General features: G+C 39.3%; 1 protein-coding gene across 2 annotated transcripts; it reads right to left on the bottom strand.

Annotated features, from left to right (window-relative positions):
- Positions 1 to 1,671: 1,671 nt before the first annotated feature.
- On the bottom strand, positions 1,672 to 18,531 carry LOC117723317 (glycine N-acyltransferase). Of its 2 annotated transcripts, none has more exons than XM_034522866.2 (6): positions 18,321 to 18,531; positions 12,086 to 12,180; positions 9,056 to 9,163; positions 6,385 to 6,511; positions 3,349 to 3,520; positions 1,672 to 2,393 (listed from the first exon to the last, which is right to left on the bottom strand). In XM_034522866.2, exons 2-6 carry the CDS (start codon positions 12,164 to 12,166, stop codon positions 1,991 to 1,993), a joined length of 891 nt encoding a protein of 296 aa, XP_034378757.1. In that variant the 5' UTR covers positions 12,167 to 12,180; positions 18,321 to 18,531; the 3' UTR covers positions 1,672 to 1,990. The 2 variants fall into 2 exon arrangements, with proteins under 2 accessions (XP_034378757.1, XP_076774125.1); XM_076918010.1 differs by lacking the exon at positions 18,321 to 18,531 and adding an exon at positions 16,622 to 16,824.
- Positions 18,532 to 23,950: the final 5,419 nt, after the last annotated feature.

Below are 23,950 nucleotides of genomic sequence, written 5' to 3'. Positions count from 1 at the left end.
TTTGGCTTGAATCTAGGGTTTTGAGAACAACTGCATTCACACCAGTGTATACACAGACTCTTTTTCTTCCTTGGAGAAATTGGCTCCTTCTTTAAGCACCTTGCTTAAATACATCACCTTATGTTATCCACCAGCAAAATAAAGGCAGTCTGATACCTCCCTCCAGACCTTTCTATAAGTGTTATTAATAATGTATAACTAATATTGTAGTGTGTTCATCACAATGTCATCACATTGGGTTCATCACAATGTCAGCCAGTATTAGCTGTGGCACTGTTATGTAAACAAGAGTTCTGGGTAGATGCTACAGAAATATATGAGGATACAAAATAAAGATATTAATAGTGTGCAAATCAGGATAGTGAGCTTTAATAGCTCTCCTTTAAATTTATGGAATTATTAATGAAACAATAAAGAAATAAAAACAGCATAGTCTGTCAGTCCACTGGAGATAAATGTGGCAAACATGACTTCTGTTTTGGACCAAAAAAAAAAAAAAAAAAAAAAAAAAAAAAAAAAAAAGAAGCCTTCTCATAATGATAATGGATTGAACCTCTGAAACTGTAAGCCAGCCCCAATTTAAAGTTTTTCCACAGGGTCCCCATTGGGGTCTCCTAATGGAGGAGTTAGAGAAAGAACTAAAGGAGCTGAAGGGGTTTTCAACCCCATAGGAAGAACAACAATATCAACCAACCAGGACCCCCCCCCCCAGAGCTCCCAGGGACTAAACCACCACCAAGGAGCACACATGGAGGGACCCATGGCTCCAGCTACGCATGTAGCAGAGGATGGCCTTGTCAGGCATCAATGGGAGAAGCAGCCCTTGGTCCTGTGAAGGTTTGATGCCCCAATGTAGGGGAATTCAAGGGCAGGGAGGCGGGAGTAGGTGGGTGGGTTGGGGAACATCCTCATAGAAGCAGAGGAAGGGGTTTGGGACGGGGGTTTCGGGGAAGGGCAGACCAGGAAAGGGGATAACATTTGAAATGTAAATAAAGAAAATATCCAATAAAAAATTAAAAATAAAAGAGTTCATGGTGTCTCTTCACAGCAATAAAACCATAACTAAGATGTCCACCAACACACCTTCCCATGACACAACTCTGTGTTTAATGGAATTCAAGCATCAGAAGTAATGTGGCAAGAAGAGATGGGACAATAAATGCTCAGGCTTGTCTTCTCTGCCCTCAGCTCCTACCTTGATGCATCCATAATTTACTCTCTGTATCTCACCCCTTGCTCTCCTTAGCATAATCCATTTAGCTTATGATTGTGCAATCAACTGCAGACTCTATTTTCTCCTTTAGGGTGGCAAGAGGTTAGAAAGCCAAGCATTTGAAAGGCACATTGCATCATTTGCTCACGGCAAAAAGGCAGTGGATAACCAAAATTAGTTTGTTCCTTAGTGTCTTCCTTTGCTCTTTCACATATATTGTGTTTAACTTAATAAACTATGTGATCCATGTATAATGCATTTAATATATCTATGAAGCACCCAGGAAAGGAGCAGCTATTTTCTAAAGACCTGATAAGGAGAATCCATTTGCTGATCACTGAGGGGAAGGCAATAGACAGAGAGTAACAGGAACTATAGCCAGAAAATGTTCTCTCCCTATGACTAGCAAGAGTAGCAGAAGTCTTCAAGTTTTGCACTATGGTTTCTAGGAGGAGCCATTTGTAGCCTTTTGCAGTTGATAAAGGAGTGTCACATAAATCCCAGAAATGTGAAAGGGCCAAATTACATTGAAGTCACTATAGAAGGACATAGGCTGCTTCAAATTCAGGATCTTAAGGGGAGTCTAGGAGCAATTTGACAAAAGGGAGCTATGGCGATCTGTTGGCCGTTCACACTGCTTCCCCGGAGCACAGACAGCAGCTCTCTTTTGCAGCTGGTTGCCATTTATTCTATATTTTCAGTCACCTCCACTCTTTGTCCACTATCCAATTACATCCCCGGGCCCCACCCAACACCATCTTATGTTTGAGCCCAGCTTTACATAGGCACACACTTCCATTGGTTCCAGGCACAGGGCATGGGGAGATGTTGCAGCGAGTAACTCATTTTTTGCATAGCAATATTACTTTTGTCAGTGTGAGAATAAACAGGAAAGCCATGTTTCTTCATATTCTGTTCTTGTGAATAGACAACAAAGGAGACAAGACCTTGGGTCCGGTACTCAGGCAGGGTGCCTCCCATTCGCATCTCTCCAGTTTGGTCCATTAGAGTCCAAGATGCAGGGGTTCCCTCAGGCCCCAGGACACAGGAACTTGGAAAGTTCTTTATGCAGCGTTCAATGTATCTCTGACTCCTCTCGTTTCCACCAAAAAGCCAGAATTTATTCACCAAGGCAGCATGGGTAATATCCAAGGATGAAAGTTTAAACATGTCTTGATTGCTATAGAAGGCCCAAGAAGAAAAAGCAAAGTCTGTGAGTAGAAGGGTATATGTCTTCCTATCCCTACTATCTTGAGGGACAGAACATTGGAAGCAATAAGTGCAAAGTCCTGGAATATACATGGGTTTATGCTAGAGGGACAGAAAGGCCAGTGTGGTTGGAGGAAGTGAGTGAGAATAATAAAGGTCAGAGCAGTGGACAGAGGATTTTGCTCTTATAATGGTGTAAACAGAAAGGAATATGGTCTGACTTATACTTTTATAAATTATTCTGATAATTTTTCATTTCCCTCCTTTGATAATTAGGGTGGTGAGTACGAGGGTATGAATATAAACACACTGGAGATCAGAGCATGCGTGAGACATGGTTCTCTCCTTTCACCATGTTGGTCCCAGGAATTGAACTCAGTGGTCAACCTTGTCCATCAAAGCCCTTACTTGATGAACTGTCTTGCTGGCACTATTATAATTGCAACTTTTAAAAAGTTTAATGTGTGTGTGTGTGTGTGTGTGTGTGTGTGTGTGTGTGTGTGTGTATAATATGTTGGTCTTTAGACACTCTTAGTTACCTTCATTCTACTCTTCTTCCCACACTCTATTGGAAAGCTTCTCTCCTTTCATTTCTTGTGTGTGTGTGTGTGTGTGTGTGTGTGTGTGTGTGTGTGTGTGTATAATATGTTGGTCTTTAGACACTCTTAGTTACCTTCATTCTACTCTTCTTCCCACACTCTATTGGAAAGCTTCTCTCCTTTCATTTCTTGTGTGTGTGTGTGTGTGTGTGTGTAGTGTGTGTGTAGTGTGTGGGCAACTGAATTTAATTAGAGTTGCTTGCATGAGCATGGATGGGGATCATGTACTAGATCATGGGCAGCAAAGACTAGGGTAAAATTAGGGTCAGGCAGTGAGGTTGTAAGAGAACAATGTGAGGACTATACAGCAGGTTTTGTCAAACTCACATGGCCTTGGGCTTGCCACTTCCTGGTGATAAATTCTCTGTATCCGGCATGGAAGGGAAGAGTTTCTTGATTGTCTCTAATGTCACATAGAGGATGTTTTCTGAATGTTTGACTTGGAAAGATTGGACTCTTGCAAGATTTTGTATCATCTTATTCAGGTGGGACTGGGAACCTAGATGAGGTTATAAGGAAACACATAGTGAAATAATAGGGAGAGAAGTAATGGTTGGCACACCCAGTGGGCTCTCTAATGGGGTAGAAGTGTGAGATTTAAGATGGCATCTTGACTGTGACCGTGCTGCTGCTGCTGCAGGGAGAATGACCATATATAGTCATGGCTGACAGAACACTCCCTGTCTTACAAAAATGAAAACACAAAATGGAATGAGCCAATTCATAGTCATTTTGTGAGCAGGCAAAGGCTGAAATGACGTTTTTTAGCTACATAATTGTGTAGTCTTAAAAAATCAAAGAGGTTGAGTTTTAAAATATGATAGCCATCATCTTCAGAGTTATGCCCCCAATGTGACTGATTATTGAAGCAATGATTCAGAATTGAGCCATAATTCCTGGCATCTGTTTCCTGGTGTACTCTCTCCTTCTATATCTCATATGACCAATGGGAATAACAGACTTATGCAAGGAGAGGCTTAACAGTATTAGATCTTGGGCTTTTTTCTTTTTGATCCTATTACCTTAAGATCAGCTTCATTTAAACTAGCCTAGGCTAGCTAATAAGAGACACATTGTGTCATCATCACAACTAAGAGCTGTCACTGACTGGCAGCCAGAACAAACATCTAGACATGTGAATGAGTTTATGGTGAAGCAGCAAGTAAAGAGTCATCCAATCAGCATATGATACACATGAACAAATATACTAGAGACCATCAATTAACCGCCTGCAATGCCCAAAGTGGATTGCTGCTCCTTAGTATGAGTTTTCTTTTTACGGCAAACATTAACTGAACTATCCCCCTGTTCTAGTTTCATACTGTTGCTTTTATACAATACCATAATGAAACTCAATTCAGGTCAAAAGGGTTTATTTGGCTTATATTTCCAGGTCAGGATCCATCACTGCAGGAAGTCAGGGCAGGAATTCAAGGCAGGAACCACGGAAGAACTGCTTGCTGGCTCATACATATGCTCTCATTCAACTAGTTCCTTATACTCTTCAGGATCACCTGTCTGGGGATGGTACTACCCATAGTGGCCTGGGCACTCCTACATTAATTAACAATTAAAACAGTGCCCTAAAGACATGCTTACAAAGCCAATCTGATCTTGGCAATTACCCAAATGAGGCAACTCTTCCCAGGTGACTTTGGCTTGTATCAAGTTGGCAATTAGGGCAACCAGAACACCCAGCTCTTCCTATTCTTGTGTTTTGGAACTGTTATTACTCTGATATTTGCACACAAAGATACAATCTCAGAGTGGTCAAGGCGTAAGGATCAGATAGAGGGGATCAGATAGATACCAACTTAGAAAGTCTGACACTAAGAACATGCTTACCACCAGTACTGTTGTCATCGGTGACCGGAGAGGTGCCCTGTGATACCATGAACTGTCAATCTCACTACTGACATGGGTTTCAAAGGTAAAGCTGCACTGCTGCACCCACTTTACCTAAGGATTCTGGATACATATATAAAATATGCCACATATTTCTGGGAGTAGAAATTATTGTGATGGTTTGCCTCCGTTGTCAACTTGACAACATTTAGAACCACCTAAAAGATGGTTCCTCTGAAAGAGTCTGGAAGAGTATTAACTGGGGGAGGAAGACTAGTCCTCAAAGTGGTTTACACTTTTATGGATAGCCAGATGAAGAGAGGTCTCAGAAAACAAAACAAAACAATGTCTACTGTCTACCATTGTTGCTCTAGTCCTCTGCTGACATCAGACTTGGTCTCTTCAATCTTCCAAAGTGAACTCAATACCTTCCAATCTATCAGCACTGAATTGCAGTTGTCAAAGTCTGCAGCTTTGAGAATTGGGTAGCTATGGCACCATGAAGGTTAGCCTGGTTCCCAGTTGAGCTAAGGCTAGAAGCCCTGGAGACCCTGAAGGGACTGTAGACACTTCACCTATTCTTAGACACCAGGCCCCTATCACTAGCTGCAGCCCCCCATGGATTTGTGGCCATTGGTCATGTAAGGGCAATGCCCCAAGCCCCTCTACATGTAGAGGACATGACTTGTGGTCATGTAGGCTCAAGACAGATCTCCATTTTAGTGAGGTAGCTAAAGACCTGGAGGGCTTAGCCAATAAGCTTTTCTTCCCAAACATTCCTTCCTACAAAAAGGTATTTAATCTCAGGCTCACCTTGAGAAGTGGGTATGGTTTTACTCATCCACTTTCTGCCATGACAATAAATGCCTTAAAACCATCGACTGCCTCTTTCCATCGGGATCCGCTGTGGGGAGCCATGGAGAAGTCCTTCGCCTATAGACCAGCCATCTAACCCCCTGTAGAAGGCCTCTCTGCGCTCTCTGCCATGACTGCAACCAGCCAAGCCCAAGCCTGGATGTCTAAGATCCTGGGAACCCCACGACCTGGCCTCCTCTCAGGCCCGGGGACCCCAGAGACAACTCCAGCTATCCCGAGCCTCAGACTGCACTTCCCCACCCCCGGATCGATGTCCCCAGGTTCCCCTAAGTTCCAACACCTGCCTGGTGCATGGGGTAAGCCCAGTCAACTCCTGTGTCCTGCCTCCCCTAGCAGCCAGTGCCTTGTGGTGGAGTGGACACAGGACCCATAACCCTACGGGTAGCTACTGATTTCTCTGCCTCTCCAAGTACAGAAATCCATTATTGGACTACATAGTCTGTTTCATGTGAACCAAGCTAATAAGTTTCCTTTTACTGTATATAAATATAGATGTATTCAAGGTTCTGTTCCTCTAGAGAACCTTGTCTAGTAGTTTCCTTTTTACAAATCTGTCTGAGGACATGGACCTTGGTGAGGAAAGCATGGAAACCCTCTGAGACAAGACACAAAAGGGAATGACCCATTTCCCGTTGCTCATACTTTGAATCTGCAAATGCTGTTTCCAGTTAATGACTTCTGAGGAGTCCAGGAATTCCTGACAGCTCTCGGGGTCTTTGGAGTAGATTTGGTAAGTATTGGTGTAGTAATCAAGGTCATCTGCCATTTCCTATTATCACAGAGAAAGGAGAGATAACACGCATTGTTTATCATTTATGATTGCAGTGCTGGTTTCATTATACTTAAAAATTTTAAACTTCACTTTATTATTTTATGTGTATGGGTGCTTTGCTTGCAAGAGTGTCTGTGCAATTCGTGCATGCTTGTTATCAAGGAGGATAGAAGAGGGCATTGCATTTCCTGGAACAGCAGTTATACATGTAAGCCACCATGTGCATGCTGAGAATGAAATCAGCTTCCCTGTAAAAGCAGCCAGTGCTCCTAAGCACTGTGCTTCTCTGCTGTTCTGTACTGTAATGATTTTAAGTAACAAAAGGTCACTCCTTTCATTGGTACGATCTTATTATTTCTGAAGTAGTTAAATTGTGAGATCAAGATCAAAGGTTCAAATATTCAAATTAGGTTAGAACATTCCAGAATAATATTATCTGCTACAAATGTATTACATTAACATTTTAAAACAAGAGCACAGATATTTAAACTGTAGTTTTTGTTGCAAGATTGAAGGAGAGCTTCTGTTGTGAGATGAAGTTTTACCAGAAGTCAGATATCTTCAGAACATACAAATCTAAGCATTTTAGCCTTAAATTTGACACAGATAATTCTGAGTTAAAAAAAAAGTTTATATGTAATAAAACCAAAGAGGAGTAAAAAATAACAAAAACTTCCTTTACAAAGTCTAAAAGGTGGAAGAGGAAAATATTAAAACAATTAGGGTAGAATTAGAAAAAAAATATTTAAAGCAATAATTAAACTACAGAAGTAAAAACATATTTACAAGTCAGCAATAATATGATGTGCTTTGTTACTTAAGATCAGATATAAAATTAGTTTTACTTCAGTTTTGTTTTTTTTTTACTATTAATGCAAATTTCTTTTATTGTTGAATCTAGGTGCTTATCAATATTCTGCTTCATACTAAAGACATAATACATGTTTATATTTTATATTCTCTTCATCTGTATGTCATACACTTTTAATCTTGATGTTTTGAAATTATAGATCAAATTGTTTATGGCTTTTATGCACATCTTGAAGTATAGACAAACATTAAGATGGGCAATGTGTTCTGTAAAGGGAGGTGTCAGATACTTTTGTATGATGAGTAATGTAGTTTATGATTACAGGAACCAAATGGTTACAATGCTGTTGAGAGAGAGAGAGAGAAAGAGAGAGAGAGAGAGAGAGAGAGAGAGAGAGAATGTATGTGTGTGTGTGTGTGTGTGTGTGTGTGTGTGTGTTGTATACGTGTGTAGTTAAATGTGGAAAACAAATGAAAGCCTTGGGAGTCCTTCCTTAGGTGTCATCCATGTTTTTTCCCTGAGGTCTATCACTGGCCTAGAAAATACCTAGCAACTTATGTGGCTGCTTAGTAATCCACCTGTCTTGTCTCCCTAGCAATAGGGTTACAAGCACACATCCACACAGGATTTCTGAGTGGGTTCTGAGGCTCAACCTCTGGCCCTCATGCTTTCATAGCAAGCACTTTACCCATGAAGCTATCACCCTATCCTAGTCAAGGTACTTTGATTGGGCTATTGCCATACAATTGGTCTACCATATTCATTGCAGAACATATGGCTATATGTATATATACATTGTGACATATATACATTGTGATATATATACAGTTGTAAAATTTTGGTATAAATGCTTTACATCTTTCTCACCAGTTTCAGAATAAAATGTAACCAGTCAAAATGCTGTACAATAGATCTCTTCAACTTATTCTTCCCCGTTAACTGTAATTTTGTAACTTTTCATGAGTATTTTCCCAATTTCTAGTAGCACCTCAGTCTCTAGAAACTACTGTTATAATCTTATACCCTTGGCTTCTGTGGAATCAACTCTGTTTTCAAGATAATAATATAACTACATTTCTTCTCTTCTCTTCTCTTCTCTTCTCTTCTCTTCTCTTCTCTTCTCTTCTCTTCTTTTCTTCCAAGTCCTTTCATCTACTTCTTTTCATATTCATGGCCTCTTCTTTTCATTAATTTTTATTATACATACACATGTATATTTACATACATGTATATTCTTTTTTATTGGATATTTTATTTACATTTCAGATGCCATCCCCTTTCCCCATTCCCTCCCCCCAGAAAACCCCTATCCCATGCCCCTTTTTCCTTTTTGCTTTTATACACTTTTAAAAAAATGTTGATCAAAGGCTTTATAAGTTTGGTAATGCTCAATCAGAAGTGTAACCTAATATCAACTATCTTTGACTGGTGGAGACACATGAACAACTGCCTCCATATCCCCACCTCTCTTTCTGTCTCTTTCTCTCTCATCACCTAGCTTCTCCTCCTCTCCTTACTCCTTCTCTTCCTCTTGGTTCCCCTCCCACCTTAGCTCCTCCTACATATCACCCTTCCTGATAAAAAAAACCTTTCTCTCAAAATACAATTAGAGCATAATTATGCCAATTTGTACCAGTGATGTATATTCTTAAATATAACACATGAGAGGTTTCATTAAATTCTACTTGAATGACTACAAAAGTGTATTTGTTCCACACCTGTCACTTTACCTGTTCCTGAGGGCGGACAACCACTGTGTTAAAATCAGGCCACTTGTCGACTAGGGCTTTTAGGTTGAATGGGTTTCCATGGACCATGTGATAGACGGTCCCATAAACCTGCAAGGAGGTGAGATGACTTGTTGGTTGAGAGGAATGGAAAATCACCTTTTGTAATCAAGACAGAGTTATTCCTACGAAATGATGACAGTTAGTAATGACAAGAAGCTAAGGAAAAATCCAGGCTTAAACAACCTCATACATACATTATTTTTTTAACTTCAATTGATGAAAATTTTGTCTTAAAATATGAATCATAACATATATACTAAACTATTCAGACAAATAAAATGAACAATTTTTAAGAACAGCTTTCTATGTGGAAATTTCAAACTTCCATTAAGAGAAAGTGTGTGTGTATGACTATCAAGTGACTAAAGAATTAAGTGTTCCCTTATGAAATCCAAGAAACTAAAAAAGCCACCTTGTCAACAAAACCACTGAAAAACACCCAGAGTTGTCTCAAAATGTTTGACATTCACTTTTAACATAAGCAATGGAGAAGCTTACACTTTATAATTCTATATAACAAAGCATGTAAAAAAGATGGTTAACCTTCATAATTTCTGAAAATAGTTGTTTAGCATAAAAATATTTCATTAGTTGTCCATAGAATGTCAAATGATATAATTTCCAAGAAAAATTTGCCTTCTCTCTGGGATATTTCCTGACTTCTATGGATTGCCAAGGTATATAGAAGATCTTGGCTAATATCAGTGGGCTTTATTTACTAAAATTAGAAGTTTTGGTTTTAGTTTGACTTGACACAGATTTATTTAGGTAGTAAATAACAGGATTGGTTCTCTCGTTAGTCTATTGCTAGTAAATGAAAATTTTAAAAAGCAATCTACAAATAAGGAAATGCTAATACATTTCATCTTTATGAAAAGGCAGTGGCAAATCTGCTAGAGAAAGAGAGAACTGAATTTACTCATATTAGATGGATGCTTTTCATAGGAAATTTATCTTATAGAGTAGCACAAATCTGGAAATATTGTTTTCTTTAAGGCACACACATGCATGCATACAAAAGCAAACATTCATATGTTCACACACATACATGGGCACAAACACCCAGAAATATACATACAAATAAAATACACTTGACCTATCTTACACATGTATAAATGCTCACACAAGAATACACATGCAAACATACATACATACACACATACATCACATACACAAACACACACATATACATACACAGCACACACAAACACAGTTATACTGAAGCTTCACTGAAGTGAACTTCATTTCATAAACACAATCAAAGACCTGAACTCACCAGTAGGGAAATGTAAGCACTTCTATCTATCTATCTATCTATCTATCTATCTATCTATCTATCTATCTATCTATCTGAATTAGTCAACCCTAGGGTCTTGTAATGAGTTTTGAGTTGTAATGAGTTTTGAGTTGTAATGAGTTTTGAGGGTAAAAATAGGAGCCAACCCCCAAACAGATTGATATACATTAAGTTCAGAGCAGCAGAGTCAGTACTAACTTCAAACACACTCAAGATGCTTTACCTTTCACATGGCAAGCATTCTTCTGAAATGAATTTATTAAACATTAATATGTACCTTCAGTTGACTGAAGAGGAAATTACCAGAAAATCTCAAGGTCTGCTAAGGAAGGGATCTTGAGAAGAAGCAACAGGAAAATTTCAGTGAGCAGAGGGTAAAGTCCATGTGTGCACACAACTGTGCTACACCTCACCGCTGGTGAGACATGGTGCTGCCCCTTCTTATTCTTACATTTGGTTGATTGATTGATTGATTGATTGATTGGTGAGATATGGGTTTCTCACAGCATGTGTGTGGAGGTTAGATGATAACTCTTAGGAGTTACTTCTTTCCTTCTACCAAGTTGGATTTGGAGATAAGACTGAGATTGTCAGGCTTGTAGGCAATCACCAATCTCCCAAGAAGTCTTGCTTACCATAATATGCTAAATTGCTTATTTATATCTCCATATTCATTTTATGGAGTTAGGATTTCACTATGTATCCCTGGCTGACCTAGAACTCACTATGACATGATGGCCTTGAACTCACAGAGAGCCACATGTTTCTTGACTCAAAAGTGCTGAGATTAAAGGTATGTATTCTCACATCTGACTCTATCTCCAAATTCTTAACTAGTGACACAGATATAGTGGAAAACACATTGAAAACAAAAAAAGTAAATTAAATGAGAAAATTTTGAGATATGGGTTTGCTCAAAATATCTCATAGGGTCTGGGGAGATGGATTAGTAGATAAAGTACTCACCACCCAAGGGTGAGGACTAGAGTTCAGACTTCTAACTCCTGTACTCACATAAAAGCCTAGTAGTTCTGACAGCCTACTTGTAATCCCATTGCTTGGAAGGCACAGACAGAGAAATTTCCTGGACAACCTGACTAGCTATACTAGCTGATTGCTGACCTCCAGGTTCAACAAGAGATTCTGTCTCAATAAAAAGTGGAGAGTGATTAATGAAGATACTGGACATAAACCTTGGGACTCATGAACATATTTTTCCATGTATGTATATACCACACACATCAAGCACACCACACATGCATGTATGTACACACATATCAATCACACCATACATGCATGCATACACACATGCATAAGTCACACAGCACATGCATGCATACACAACACACACATCAATCACACTACATATGCATTCATACACACCACGCATATGCATCAATCACACCACAAATGCATTCATACACACACATACATAAGTCACACAGCACATACATGCATATGAACACATATTAGTCACACTACACATGCACACATATTCACACACATCAATCACACTACACATGTATGCATATTCACACACATCGATCATACCACACATGCATGCATACACACACACACACACACACACACACACACACACACAGTGAAACATAAATGTTAAGCTTCTTTCACATACTCTTTCTCTTTACTGAGCTTAACATTTTCTAAGTCACCTTTAAGGATTCAGGAAGGCACTTCCTCAAGGATTTCTCCAGCATTTGTAGCATCTGTGCACCTTGTAATAGAACAGTCATGAGGACACTTTAGCCTAAAGAAATAATAAATGGACATTTATTAATGATAGAAACAAAAGTTCTGTATAAATAGCCAAATCTCCTCTTCAATAACATTCTTACCAGCTCCAAGGAAGCTGGTAAAATCATAAGACTTTCAGGGAGCAGAGGAGTTTCTCTCTGACTTTTCAGTTCCCCCTTTTGCCCTTGAATTCATCATATATTGAACAAGTGCATTTTATTCTTTTGAGTTTCTGTTGCATCAGTGTCTCTCCTGGCATCTCTAGTAATGGTGTTACTTGGGAAGTTGTCTAGCCTCAGTGCCTTGATTTCATAAAAGGTAGATGGGATGATAGCTCATGTGGGTCACAGAATGTTTATGGGACTGAATTGATTAACTAACATACAGTGTATTCAGTAGAAAGTTGGTCATATAAGCAATGCTCAACTGTGTTATTTTATTACTAGTGTTTCTCTTCCTCCTCTTTCTTTTCTTCATGTGGGTTAATATTGCATGACATTTTGATGTAACTTTTAATGTAGGTTCTTTGACATGTTTTAGATACAAACAAGAAGCTTTTATAACTGTTGCATTCCAGCTGTCATTCACATCCCATCATTGTTCTGTGGTTTTCTTGTATAGTTCTTTCTCTAAGCCTCATCCTTGAATCTATGATATATGCTAGAAAATACTATGTAAAGGCTTGCAAGATGGCTCATTGAGAAGATGCTTACTGATGATTAAATTTTGATCCACAAGATCCACATAGTAGAAGAAAAGAGAACCAATTCCCATAAACAAGTTCTACTTTTACTTCAACTAGATGTTGGAGTGTGTCTCAGTCAAGGTTTCTATTCCCACACAAACACCATGACCAAGAAACAAGTTGGGGAGGAAAGGGTTTATTCAGCTTACACGTCCACGTTGCTGTTCATCACCAAAGGATGTCAGGACTGGAACTCAAACAGGTCAAGAAGCAGGAGCTGATGCAGAGGCCATGGGAGGATGTTCCTTACTGGCTTGCTTCCCCAGCCTTGCTCAACTTGCTTTCTTACAGAACCCAAGACAACCTACCAGCCAGGGATGGCACCACCCACAATTCCCCCACCCTTGATCACTAATTGAGAAAATGCCTTACAGCTGGATCTCATGGAGGCATTTCCTCAACTGAAGCTCCTTTCTCTGATAACTCCAACTTGTGTCAAGTTGACACAAAACCAGTCTGTACAGAGTGTGAATATCATCTACAATCAGTCAATCAACTAATTGATCAATCAATATTGACTCACCACATCATGTTGGTCCCATAGCAGCCTAACTATTTATAAAGGGAAGGAAGTCTATGTCACAATGTTCTGTAATGAAATAGTGATGTTTAGAATAAGTAAAAATAACTTCTTAGTGAAGGCAAGAGGAAAGTACACTGGAAAGAATTAGCATTGAAACCAGACATGCATGAACTATCCGGCTCCAGGCCAGAACAAGACAACCATGTGGGTTTTTCAAAACAGGTGAAAGGTTTTCTGCTTCTGAGCAATAGGATCTAGATTTATCTTTTTATCTGAAATACTCACAATTTAAATAATGTTCTAGTCTGATTTTGGTCATCATAATAAAACACACCAACCAAGTGCAATTTAAGCAATGAGCAGTTTTGTTTCAGTTTACAAGTTACTGTCAATAGCTGATGAAAGTCAGGGCACAAACTCAAGCAGGAGTTTGAAGCAGAAACCATGGAGAAATCCTAATTGCTGGCTTGCTAACAGGTCCATGCATTCTTATCCATTCCAGGACAATGCCTAGGGAATGGTGTGGCCCACAAAGAGGTGCCTTCCTGTATCAATTAATAGTAAACCTTATTTACCATAGACATGCTCACAAGCCAATCTGATCTGGGAAGTTTTCCCTTAGATGACTCTAGACTGTGTTGAAGGTTGGCACACAAGTTGCTAAATGGTATAGGATTATGATCTTGGAGAAAGGAAAATAACAAGAGGCTAGAAAAATGGTTCCCTTGCCAAGCTCCTTGTCTAGTATGTATCAGGCCCTGGACACTGCTCCCCACAACCAATTGCATCAGCTTAATTTTTAAAGAAGTTTACAGTTTCAGTCACTGGGTGATAAAAGAGGAAAGTGACAACTTGGGTATATGGAGATTGGAGTATGAGGTGAGTGTGTGTTTGTTTGTGTGTGTGTGTTTGTGTGTGTGTGTGTGTGTGTGTGTGAGAGAGAGAGAGAGAGAGAGAGAGAGAGAGAGAGAGAGAGAGAGAAACAAAGGAGGAAATAGAGACAGAGACAGGAGACAGGAGACAGAGAGACAGAAGAAAAAAGAAAAAAGATCATTAGCTAAAACAATAAATGAAAACAAAACCTAGAATAGAAATATTTTAAAGGACCAAGATAGAACTCATGAAAATGAAAACAATGGAACATTAACACATAATGGAACAAAAACACATAGCATGTGATCAGCAGCAAATTAGACAGTGACAGATAATGATCAATAAATTCAAAGACATTATTGAAAGTATCCACAGTGGAGCACAGAGGGGGAATTTGATATTCTTAATTGTGAAGATAAGGAAAGGAGAGAAGTTTCAGCACTTAAGCTTCTCCTCCAGAGAGCCCAAATTCAGTTTACAGCACTCATGTCAGTTCACATTTGCCTGTACCTCCAGCTCCAAGGGATCTGACACCTTCCTTTCACCTCCATGGGATCCACTCATGTGGCACATGCACAAATACATTTAAATAAAAAACAAAATAAAATGTTATTATCTACAAGTTGATCTAATCAATCATGGAAACCCCTCAGGTTCCATTTACATTTGTGGGATGGGACACAACTGCTGATGAAATTCATGTAAGTGCAAGCCTGACTAGTAATAGAAAACTGATGCTATCAAGACAGAGTACCTTGGCATAAGGATAAACAGGTTAATGCAGTAAAAGTCCAGAACAGGCTGCTTAGTTGTGAACAGAAGTTCTAGGAAAACACCACAAGAAGTTCCAAGAATACTCCACAAGGCTGGATCAGAACTCTGTGGTTGTGGAGAACTGAAATATTGTAAATTCAAAGCCAAAATTATATCTAGCTATCTTCAGAATCCTTACAGCCACACATTTCTCACCTTTGTCTCTGACCCAAGACTCTGTTGAAGTTTTAACTGTCAGGAAAACCTTTGGAAATATATTTAACTTAGAAGGCTCTGACATCTATTTTCTAACCTAAAGGCTATGATTGTCATCAGATAGCATCTGAGACCTATAGCAGAGATGTCTCCACTTTGCTGTGACCAAGCCTACATGATGTTTTCACCCACATACTTGGAAACTGCCTTGACCTATGGCCTTTATAGTTCTGTGACCGTAGAACTTCATGAAATGTTTTCTATGTCAGAACGTGTTATTTGGGGTAACCTGAATCTGTGTTCCCAGGTCGTGGACACATATTTGACTCAAGAATGAATTCTCTTTTACTCCCTTTGAGGTGACAGCTGTATTTTGCATGGTCGCTGTAATTGCTTGTCTTGTCTATGAAGACATCGAGGCAGTTTGGTGGAGGTATGACACTAGACTTTTCAACAGCGGATGCCAATTGCCATTGCTAAGTAGTCTGAGTGATTACTATTAGGTTTAGATAGTGATACATTTTCCACTGTGGGATTTAGGAGAAAGACTGAATCAATTTGCTCTTAAACTTGTTTTGGTCTTCCTGAGTCATTTATTTAAACAAAGCTTTCTATTCTATTTTCTGTAATTCATTGTCTTAGATTCTTCTTCAGTTGCTAGGATAAATTATCCCAACCAAATTAACTGAAAGAAAATGGCTTTGTTTTGGGTCACTGCTCAAGGTACAGTCCAACATGGTAGAGAAGTCACAGCAGTGGGAACCTGAAGCAATCGATCTCATTGTATCCACACTTAAGAAGCAGAGAAGGATAAATGCATGCACAGTGCTTAGCTCTTTTTCTATATGTACAACCCAGGATTCCCTGCCTGGGGAATGGTCTCACCCAGAGTTAGTTAACATAATCAAGATAATCCCCACAGGAATACTTCAAGATCTATCTTCCATGTGGTTCTAGTTTCTGCCAAGTTGACAACAGCAATCATCACGTTTAAGAATTTGGGAGAACAATGTTTTAACAGAAAAGTGACACCAGATAAGGCCATAAAGGAGTTAGACCAAGAACAGAACAATGAACCTCATATCCTATCTAATAATCAAGTTTCAGCAAAGACCAAAATAAATATCATCTGTAAATGTAACCAGTACCCCTGTCCCAGGCAACATAGTTAGTTCACATGCAGCTGTTACTTCTATACCCTCTGTGCTTCAGAAGAAAAGTATTAGAATCATGGAAATTATGACAGGACACAAGCTTGAGGCATAGTAGTCCACTTGAGTGCTTCCCCAAAGCACTCATCTCAAGGCCTACCCACATACTTGTTGAGAGTATACCATACTTCACCTGGTTTGCTGTTTCTCTTGCAGGGACAGAAAAGAAACCCATTTCATCAGATTGCAGTTACATTCCAGAAAGTCCAAGTCTAGACGTTTTCAACAGACTTAACCACTAAAGAATGAGGTCAGGCTGTTCACTTTGACTTCCCAAATCTCAGCATTGCCTCTTTCATGTGCTTCCTCAGCAACACTGGCTATAACAAGAGTTACATGAGACTAAGAGGCCAGTGTAGCTTTATGTTAAATCTTTGATGTGTCAAATCGCTGGGTTTTGCAAATAGTGTAATTTGGAACCAATTTTGAGGAAGTACCAAGCATGAAGCCAAGTAAACAGGGTGAATTCAGAGCTGCCAATAGTGATATTTCTCAAGAAGCCGAACACACGGTACCCAGTAGCACTGAGTAACTTATAAATGAACTCTGGAGTTGCTGACCCTGCTATGCCAGGAATGGAAATTAATATGATGAAAGAAATGTAAAAGAACAGAACAGTCCTAAACAGAATGTTATAAAGTTACACAGACAGAGGTATAAAACACAGCTGAATAAAATTCCAACTTTTAGATATAAGGGAAGCAAATCTAAAATACAAGCTAACAATGTACAACTCTAAAGCATTGACCCCCCCCCCACACACACACCCCCCACACACACACACGCTTGTGGGAATAATGTAGAGTGAATGCAGACATGGAGAAAGTATTAAAGTACAATCAAAAGATGCAGGAAAAGACATAAAATAGCTTCTAAATAATACACAAAACATGAGTTTCAAAGAAAACAGGTGAATTCAAAATTAGACTGTCTTCAGATGCAACCTTGAACATAAAGTTTGCTTGACATTTGATTAATAATTAAATCATTGAGGTGTGAGTTCTTCCTTTTTGACTTTGAGCTTAATAACCCTCTTGTCTGTCATGTGCACAGAAACCTACCTACCCTGTAATGAAAATGGAAGGAACAAGCACAGTGATATAGTACTTCCATACCATAGGTCCTATATTCACCCACTTCCAAAACCCACACAAATATTTCCACACTTAATTACACAAAAGAAGCATCTAAGAATTTTTCATTGCACTTGACAAAGTACCTTTTATAGAATACATGCATGCTACCTATTTCTTCAAGTGAAATTGCTAATTTTTCCCTTAGGCATATTTGGTACATATTCTGGGATTCACGTAGTGTGATCATTTTTTATATCATTCACTTGAGAGGCAGAAAATTTTAAAAAGCACCAATGGCCTTTTAAAAAACCCATTGCTTTGTGTGTGTGTGTGCTGTCAAAGTGAAGCAATTAATATTCATGATTTATGCAATAGATACTGAGAAACTTGTTTGTATGTTTGACTAGCACAGCTGACACCCTGGCCTGAGAAGATGGCTCAGCAGACAGAGGTACTTATGCACAAGATTGGTGATCCGAGTTTGATCTCCAAAGTCCACAAAAAGTTAGTAGGAGAGAATCAACTCTACAGAGTTGTCTGTGCACTATCCTTCACAGGTGGGGCTGTGGCACATGTGCCCCCAATAAAAATAAATAAGAGACAGACCGATAGATGACAACTATTTTTAAAGAACAGCTAAAATCTACCATTGCCTATGTGTCACACACAACCACTTTACGATCTAGAGTTCTCATGTGTTAATTTGACCTCCAGACATTCATCTTACAGATCTGCTACTCTGAGACAAATCCTCACCTGGAAAGCTGTCTCAATGGTCTTCGTAAAAATGGACTTCTGGGAGACGAAAGTCCCTTCCAACACAGCAGGCTCAGTGAGAACCTGAAGAGTGAGTGAGCTTTGGTGTCTCTCTTCCAGAAATTAACTGAGATGAGGCAGAAAATGTGGACTTTGCTCTAAGCACATTGACAAAATCTTCTGCTCGTCAGCTCTCCTGAAATCTAACCCTTCCCTCCTTCACTGGTCTCGTGTTGTAGGAATTGGCTCTGCAAGATGAGGTTGACATTTGCCCTCTCAAATAGTACCTTGCTCTTTGTTCCACTTGGCATTAATATGCAAACCAAAGGTACAATGACCAAGCAGGGTGGAAAGGAGCAGTTAGGTAAGCAATACCCCCTTCCTTCCCATTCTCATCATCAAATATCTGCACTAGCAACAAGGCAGGAGGCCTGATTCATAGAGCTCAACATTATATCTCTTTTTCTATGCATGCCAGAAAGGAACTTGTACAGTGTTGGCATAGTGAGAACCCCCTTTTCTCAGTGCAAAATGTAGTTCTGTTCTGCTCATTTTGAGGATATAGTTAAACTTCTAATGATCTGGTGTAGGACTTCCTAACTTTAAGACAAATTTACATCTATTTATTTTACATGATATGGGGCGGGCATGGGTCAACAATATGTGTAGAGAACAGAAAATGGTTTGTAGGAGTTGGTTCTCTCACTACACCGTTCCCTGGGTCCTGGGGAACCCAGCTCAGACTGTCAGGCTCACTGGCAAGCACCTTTACTCTCAGGCCAAACAACTAGCTCTTAATGGCACTTTTATGGAGACAGAAAACAAAGACCACTGTGGTGAAGATGGAAAGATATTTAGTCCACAGATCTTTTATTCTTTTAAAAATTCAACAAAGGGGCTTTTTTAAATTTCCATAAGGTGTAAGATACATTTTGACTTTCCACAATAGAAAATTATCTTCTATATTAGCCTCTCTATTACCCTTTCTTAACTTCTCCCCCTTTTCCTTCTCCAAATCTCCTACCACACCTCTGTTTTAGTCTCACTTATAGCTTCCAGATATGACAGAAAACATTTACCTTTAGGGATCTGCCTGTTTCATGGATGGTGTTCATCCAGTTCTGCACATTTTCTTATAAGCATAGTAATTGTGTTCTTATTACTAAATAATGCTCTGTTGTAAGTGTATATAACATATTCCCCTCATCCATTCAACTGTTGATGGCTACCTTGTCTATTAGGAATAATGTAGTGGTAAACATAGATATGTGGGAATCTCTCTAGTAAGCTCTGATTCTTTGGGTTTGTTCCCAAAAGTAGTATGAATAGAACATGTGGAGTTGTTTTTAATTTCCTTCAGAAACATCCATATTGAGTTCTATGGTGGCTGAACTAGTTTATACTGCCAGCAGCAGTGTATGAGTTCCTTGGTCACTTCATTTTTTGCTAGAAATATCGGTTTGAGTCCTTGATGTAGTCATTTTGACTGAAGTGAGATGGAATCTTGACATAATTTTGATTTACATTTTCCTGGTGATAAAGGATTTTTTAAAAAAAAATAAACTGTCAACACATATTAACACTTGCTCCATCTCTCTAAGAACAGACAAAGTCATTAAAAAGTTTTCGGTCCCAAATCTGCTATGTGAAACCACTATGGAGGGAAGTTTGACAGTCTAGGGTCTTTTTGATCAGGACCATTTTCCCAGCTGCTCAGGGTTTTTGCTAAGGAAAAAAGAGATGTTCAAACTAGAGGACCAGAGAAAGGGGTAGGTAGCTATTATCTACATAGATAGTCAAAAGAGCTTGTGTGTTTTTTCATTCAATGGACTGGCATTATGCAAGCTTACACATTTTTTTTTTTGTCTTTAAGAATCCTGAGTCTTCTAGGCACATCAATTCCCCTTTCCAACACTTATGATTTGAAGACATTATGATAGGCCTTGAATTTCTCCATAACAAAGCTACACTGAATTGTTTTGTTACCATTAATAGGGTAAACCCATCAATTATGAAAATCACAAAGACTGACTGCAACAAAGGAGTGGGGGTACAGTTTATCCCAATTTCAGAAGACCCTTCCTCTTCTATCTTCTTCAGCTCACTTACTTAAACATGTATCCAGTCAAAAAACAAGGAATGTCTCCACTCTCCTCTTCCTTTGGACATGTCTTTTAACTTCTCTGATGTTTGGGAGGCAGCTGTGTTGGGGAAATAAAGGCAGTTGGAGAGAGGGAGTTGGGGCAGATATTATCAATAAACATTGTACACATAAGTGAAAGTTTCAAAGAATAAAAAACCTGTTGGCTTGGGTATGGAAATGGAGAACTGTTCTGCATGGTTTGTAGGACTGCCGATTGGTACAGACATTATGGGAAATTATATGGGTACTTAAAAAGAGTTTACAAAACAGAATTACCAGAAGTTCTTTTATTGTACAGGATTGTTTTAAACTATGCTGGGTTTTTAATTTTGCCGTATGCAGTCAAAAATTGCCCTTTCAAGGTCTATAAAGAGTAGTGCTGGAATTTTGATGGGAATTGCATTGAATCTGTAGATTGCTTTGGGTAAGATAGCCATTTTTACTAAGTTAATCTTACTGATTCATAAGCATGGGAGCTCTTTTCATCTTCTGATATCTTCTTCAATTTATTTCTTCAGACATGGAAAGTTCTTGTTATACAGGTCTTTCACTTGCTTGGTTGGAGTTAAACCAAGATATTCTATATCATTTGAGGCTATTAGGAATGGTGTTTCCTCATTGTCCTAAATTTTTCTAATTTATTGCTCAGTTCATTTCTCATTTGAATAAAGGAAAGCTACTGATTTTTTTTAGTTAATTTTGTATCCAACCACTTTGCTGAAGGTGTTTATCAGCTGTAGTTCTTCTCTGGTAGAATTTTGTGGGTCAGTTATTTATACTATCATATCATCTACAAATAGCCAAACTTTGACTTCCTCCTTTCTAATTTCTATCCTCTTGATCTCCTTTAGTGGAAACATTACTTTATAGCAAAATAACTTCTAGAGGTATAATCCTCACTGGTTTCAAGCTATACTACAGAGAAATAGTAATTAAAATAACATGGTATTGGCATAAAAACAGACATATAATTCAATGGAATAGAATTGAAGACCCAGAAATAAATCCATACACCTATAGTCTCTTGATTTTTAACAAAGAAGCCAAAATAATCCAGTTGAAAAATGAAAGCATCATCAACAAATAGTGCTGGTTTAACTAACTGGATGTCTGCATGTATAAGAACACAAATAGATCCATATTTATCAACTGGCACAAAACTCAAGTCCAAGTGGATCAAGGATCTCAACACAAAACCAGATACACTAAATCTATTAGAAGAGAAAATGGGGAATAGCCTTCAACCACTGACTGGTACAGGAGACAATTTCCTGAACAAAACACCATTAATGGGTGAGGCACTAAGATCAATGATTGATAAATGGGACCTCATGAAACTGCAAAGTTTCAGTAAGGCAAAGGACACCATCAATAGGACAAATGGCAGGTTGTAGATTGGGAAAAGATGCTCCACCATACCCCAAGGATACTTGCTTCACTATGTACATAGCAGCTTTATGTGTAATAGCCAGAAACTGAAAACAACCCAAATGTCCCTCAACCAAAAAACAAACAAGGATAAAGAAAATATGGTATCCAACCAAAGAGTACACATGGAATGACCCATGGCTTCAGCTGCATATGAGGCAGAGGATGGCCTTGTCAGGCATCAATGGGAGGAGAGGCCCTTGGTCCTGTGAAGGCTCCATGCCCCAGTATAGGAGAATGCTAGGGCAGGGAGGCAGAATTGGATAGGTAAGTAGGGGAGCAGCCTCATGGAATCAGCGGCAGGAGGATGGAGGATGGGATAGGGGATTTCCAGAGGGGAAACCAGGAAAGGGGATAACATTTGAAATGCAAATACATAAAATATCCAGTAAAAAAGAAAATATGGTATGTCTACAAAATGGAATACTCAGTTTTTTGTGTTTTGTTTGTTTGGGTTTTTTTGGAGTTTTTTTTTTTTTTGTTGTTGTTGTTGTTATTTTTTTTGAGACAGGGTTTCTCTGTGTAGCTCTGGCTGTCCTGGAACTCACTCTGTAGACCAGGCTAGCCTCGAACTCAGAAATCCGCCTGCCTCTGCCTCCCAAGTGCTGGGATTAAAGGCGTGCGCCACCACCGCCCAGCGGAATACTCAGTTTTTAAGAACAAGAACATCATGAAATCTGCCGGCAAATGGATAGAACTAGAAAATATCATCCTGACTGAGGTAACCCAGACCCAGAAAGATGTGCATGGTATCTACTCACTTATAAGTGGGCATTAGCCATAAAGATCAGGATAATTATGCTACAATCCACAGGAGCTAAGTAACCTAAAGAAAACTCAAAGAAGCTAAGTAACAAGGAGTGTCCAAGGGAGGATGCTTGAAACTCACTCAGAAGGGGATATAATATAGATATCAGAAGTATATGAAAAGAGGGAACTAGGACTGGAGAAAGGGATTGGAGAGGAGAACTGGGATGTGGATCATGTGTGGGGACGGGGGTCGGGAGGGGTTTGGATAGATAGTGGAAATTGGTGGAAACATCTCTGGGACTAGCAAGTTACTTGGGATAGGAAGAGGCACCCAGGAGCCTATGTGATGTCCCTAGCTGAGATTTCTGTTAGCAGGGAATATAAAGACTAAAGTGGCCACCTCCTATAGCCAGGTGGGACTTTCAGTAGAGGAAATGGGACATCAACTCACCCACAAAACTTTTGACCCAGAATTTGCCTTACAAAATGTACAGGGATAAGGATGAAACAGAGTTTGAGGGAATGGACAATCAATGACTAACTCAACTTGAGACCCATTCCATGAGAGAAAGCCAACCCTTAACACTATTAATGATACCATAGCTATGCTTGCAGACAGGAGCCTAGCCTAAGTCTCTCCTGACAGGCTTCATTCAGCAATGAATGGAAACAGGCAGAGACCTACCTCCAAACCTCATGGAGAGCTTGTGTAGTCCTCTGGAAGGGTTGGGAGACATATTGAAGGAGCCAGAGAGGCGTAGGATATCACAAGAAGACCTACAGAGTCAACCAACCTGGGACCATGGGAAGTTCACAGAGACTGAACTACCAACCAAAGAGCTTGCAGAGGCTGGACCTAGACCCTCTACATATTTGTTGCATATGAGAACATGAATATGTTGGTCTTTATGTGGGTTCCCTAACAGTTGGAGTTGGTGCTGTCTCTGACACTATAGCCTTTGCATTCCTTTTTCCTAGCTAAGCTGCATTGTCTGGTCTCAGTGGGAGAGGATGCACTTAGTCCTGTTGTGACTTGATATGACAGGATGATTGGTACCCATGGGAGGTCCTCTCTTCTTTCAGGAGAAGGGGATGGGGGTTGGGGATGGAAGTGTGAGCGTGGGACTGGGGTCAGGATGTAAAGAGAATAAAAACAAATAAAGAAAAAAACAGCACTACCAAGTTATCTATGAATCCTTCTTTGGAATTTGTATGCAATGAAGACAATTATTTCATAAAGACAAACTCCTTGTGCTATCATTCATAAATTGCCAAGATAGGGAAGTAACCTAAATGTCTGCTGAGGAAC

This window comes from Arvicanthis niloticus, chromosome 1 (assembly GCF_011762505.2).
Source record: "Arvicanthis niloticus isolate mArvNil1 chromosome 1, mArvNil1.pat.X, whole genome shotgun sequence".
NCBI lineage: Eukaryota > Metazoa > Chordata > Mammalia > Rodentia > Muridae > Arvicanthis > Arvicanthis niloticus.
Note: the sequence above shows the minus strand (reverse complement) of the source record. Positions and strands in the feature narration are given on the sequence as shown.

Coding starts and splice junctions, on each gene's coding strand:
- LOC117723317 (XM_034522866.2), bottom strand. CDS start 12,166: ATGACTGTTCTATTACAAGGTGCACAGATGCTACAAATGCTGGAGAAA. Junction 3,521..6,384: donor ACAGCATTTGCAGATTCAAA/GTATGAGCAACG, acceptor AACCTCATCTAG/GTTCCCAGTCCCACCTGAAT. Junction 2,394..3,348: donor AGTGGCAAGCCCAAGGCCAT/GTGAGTTTGACA, acceptor GGCCTTCTATAG/CAATCAAGACATGTTTAAAC.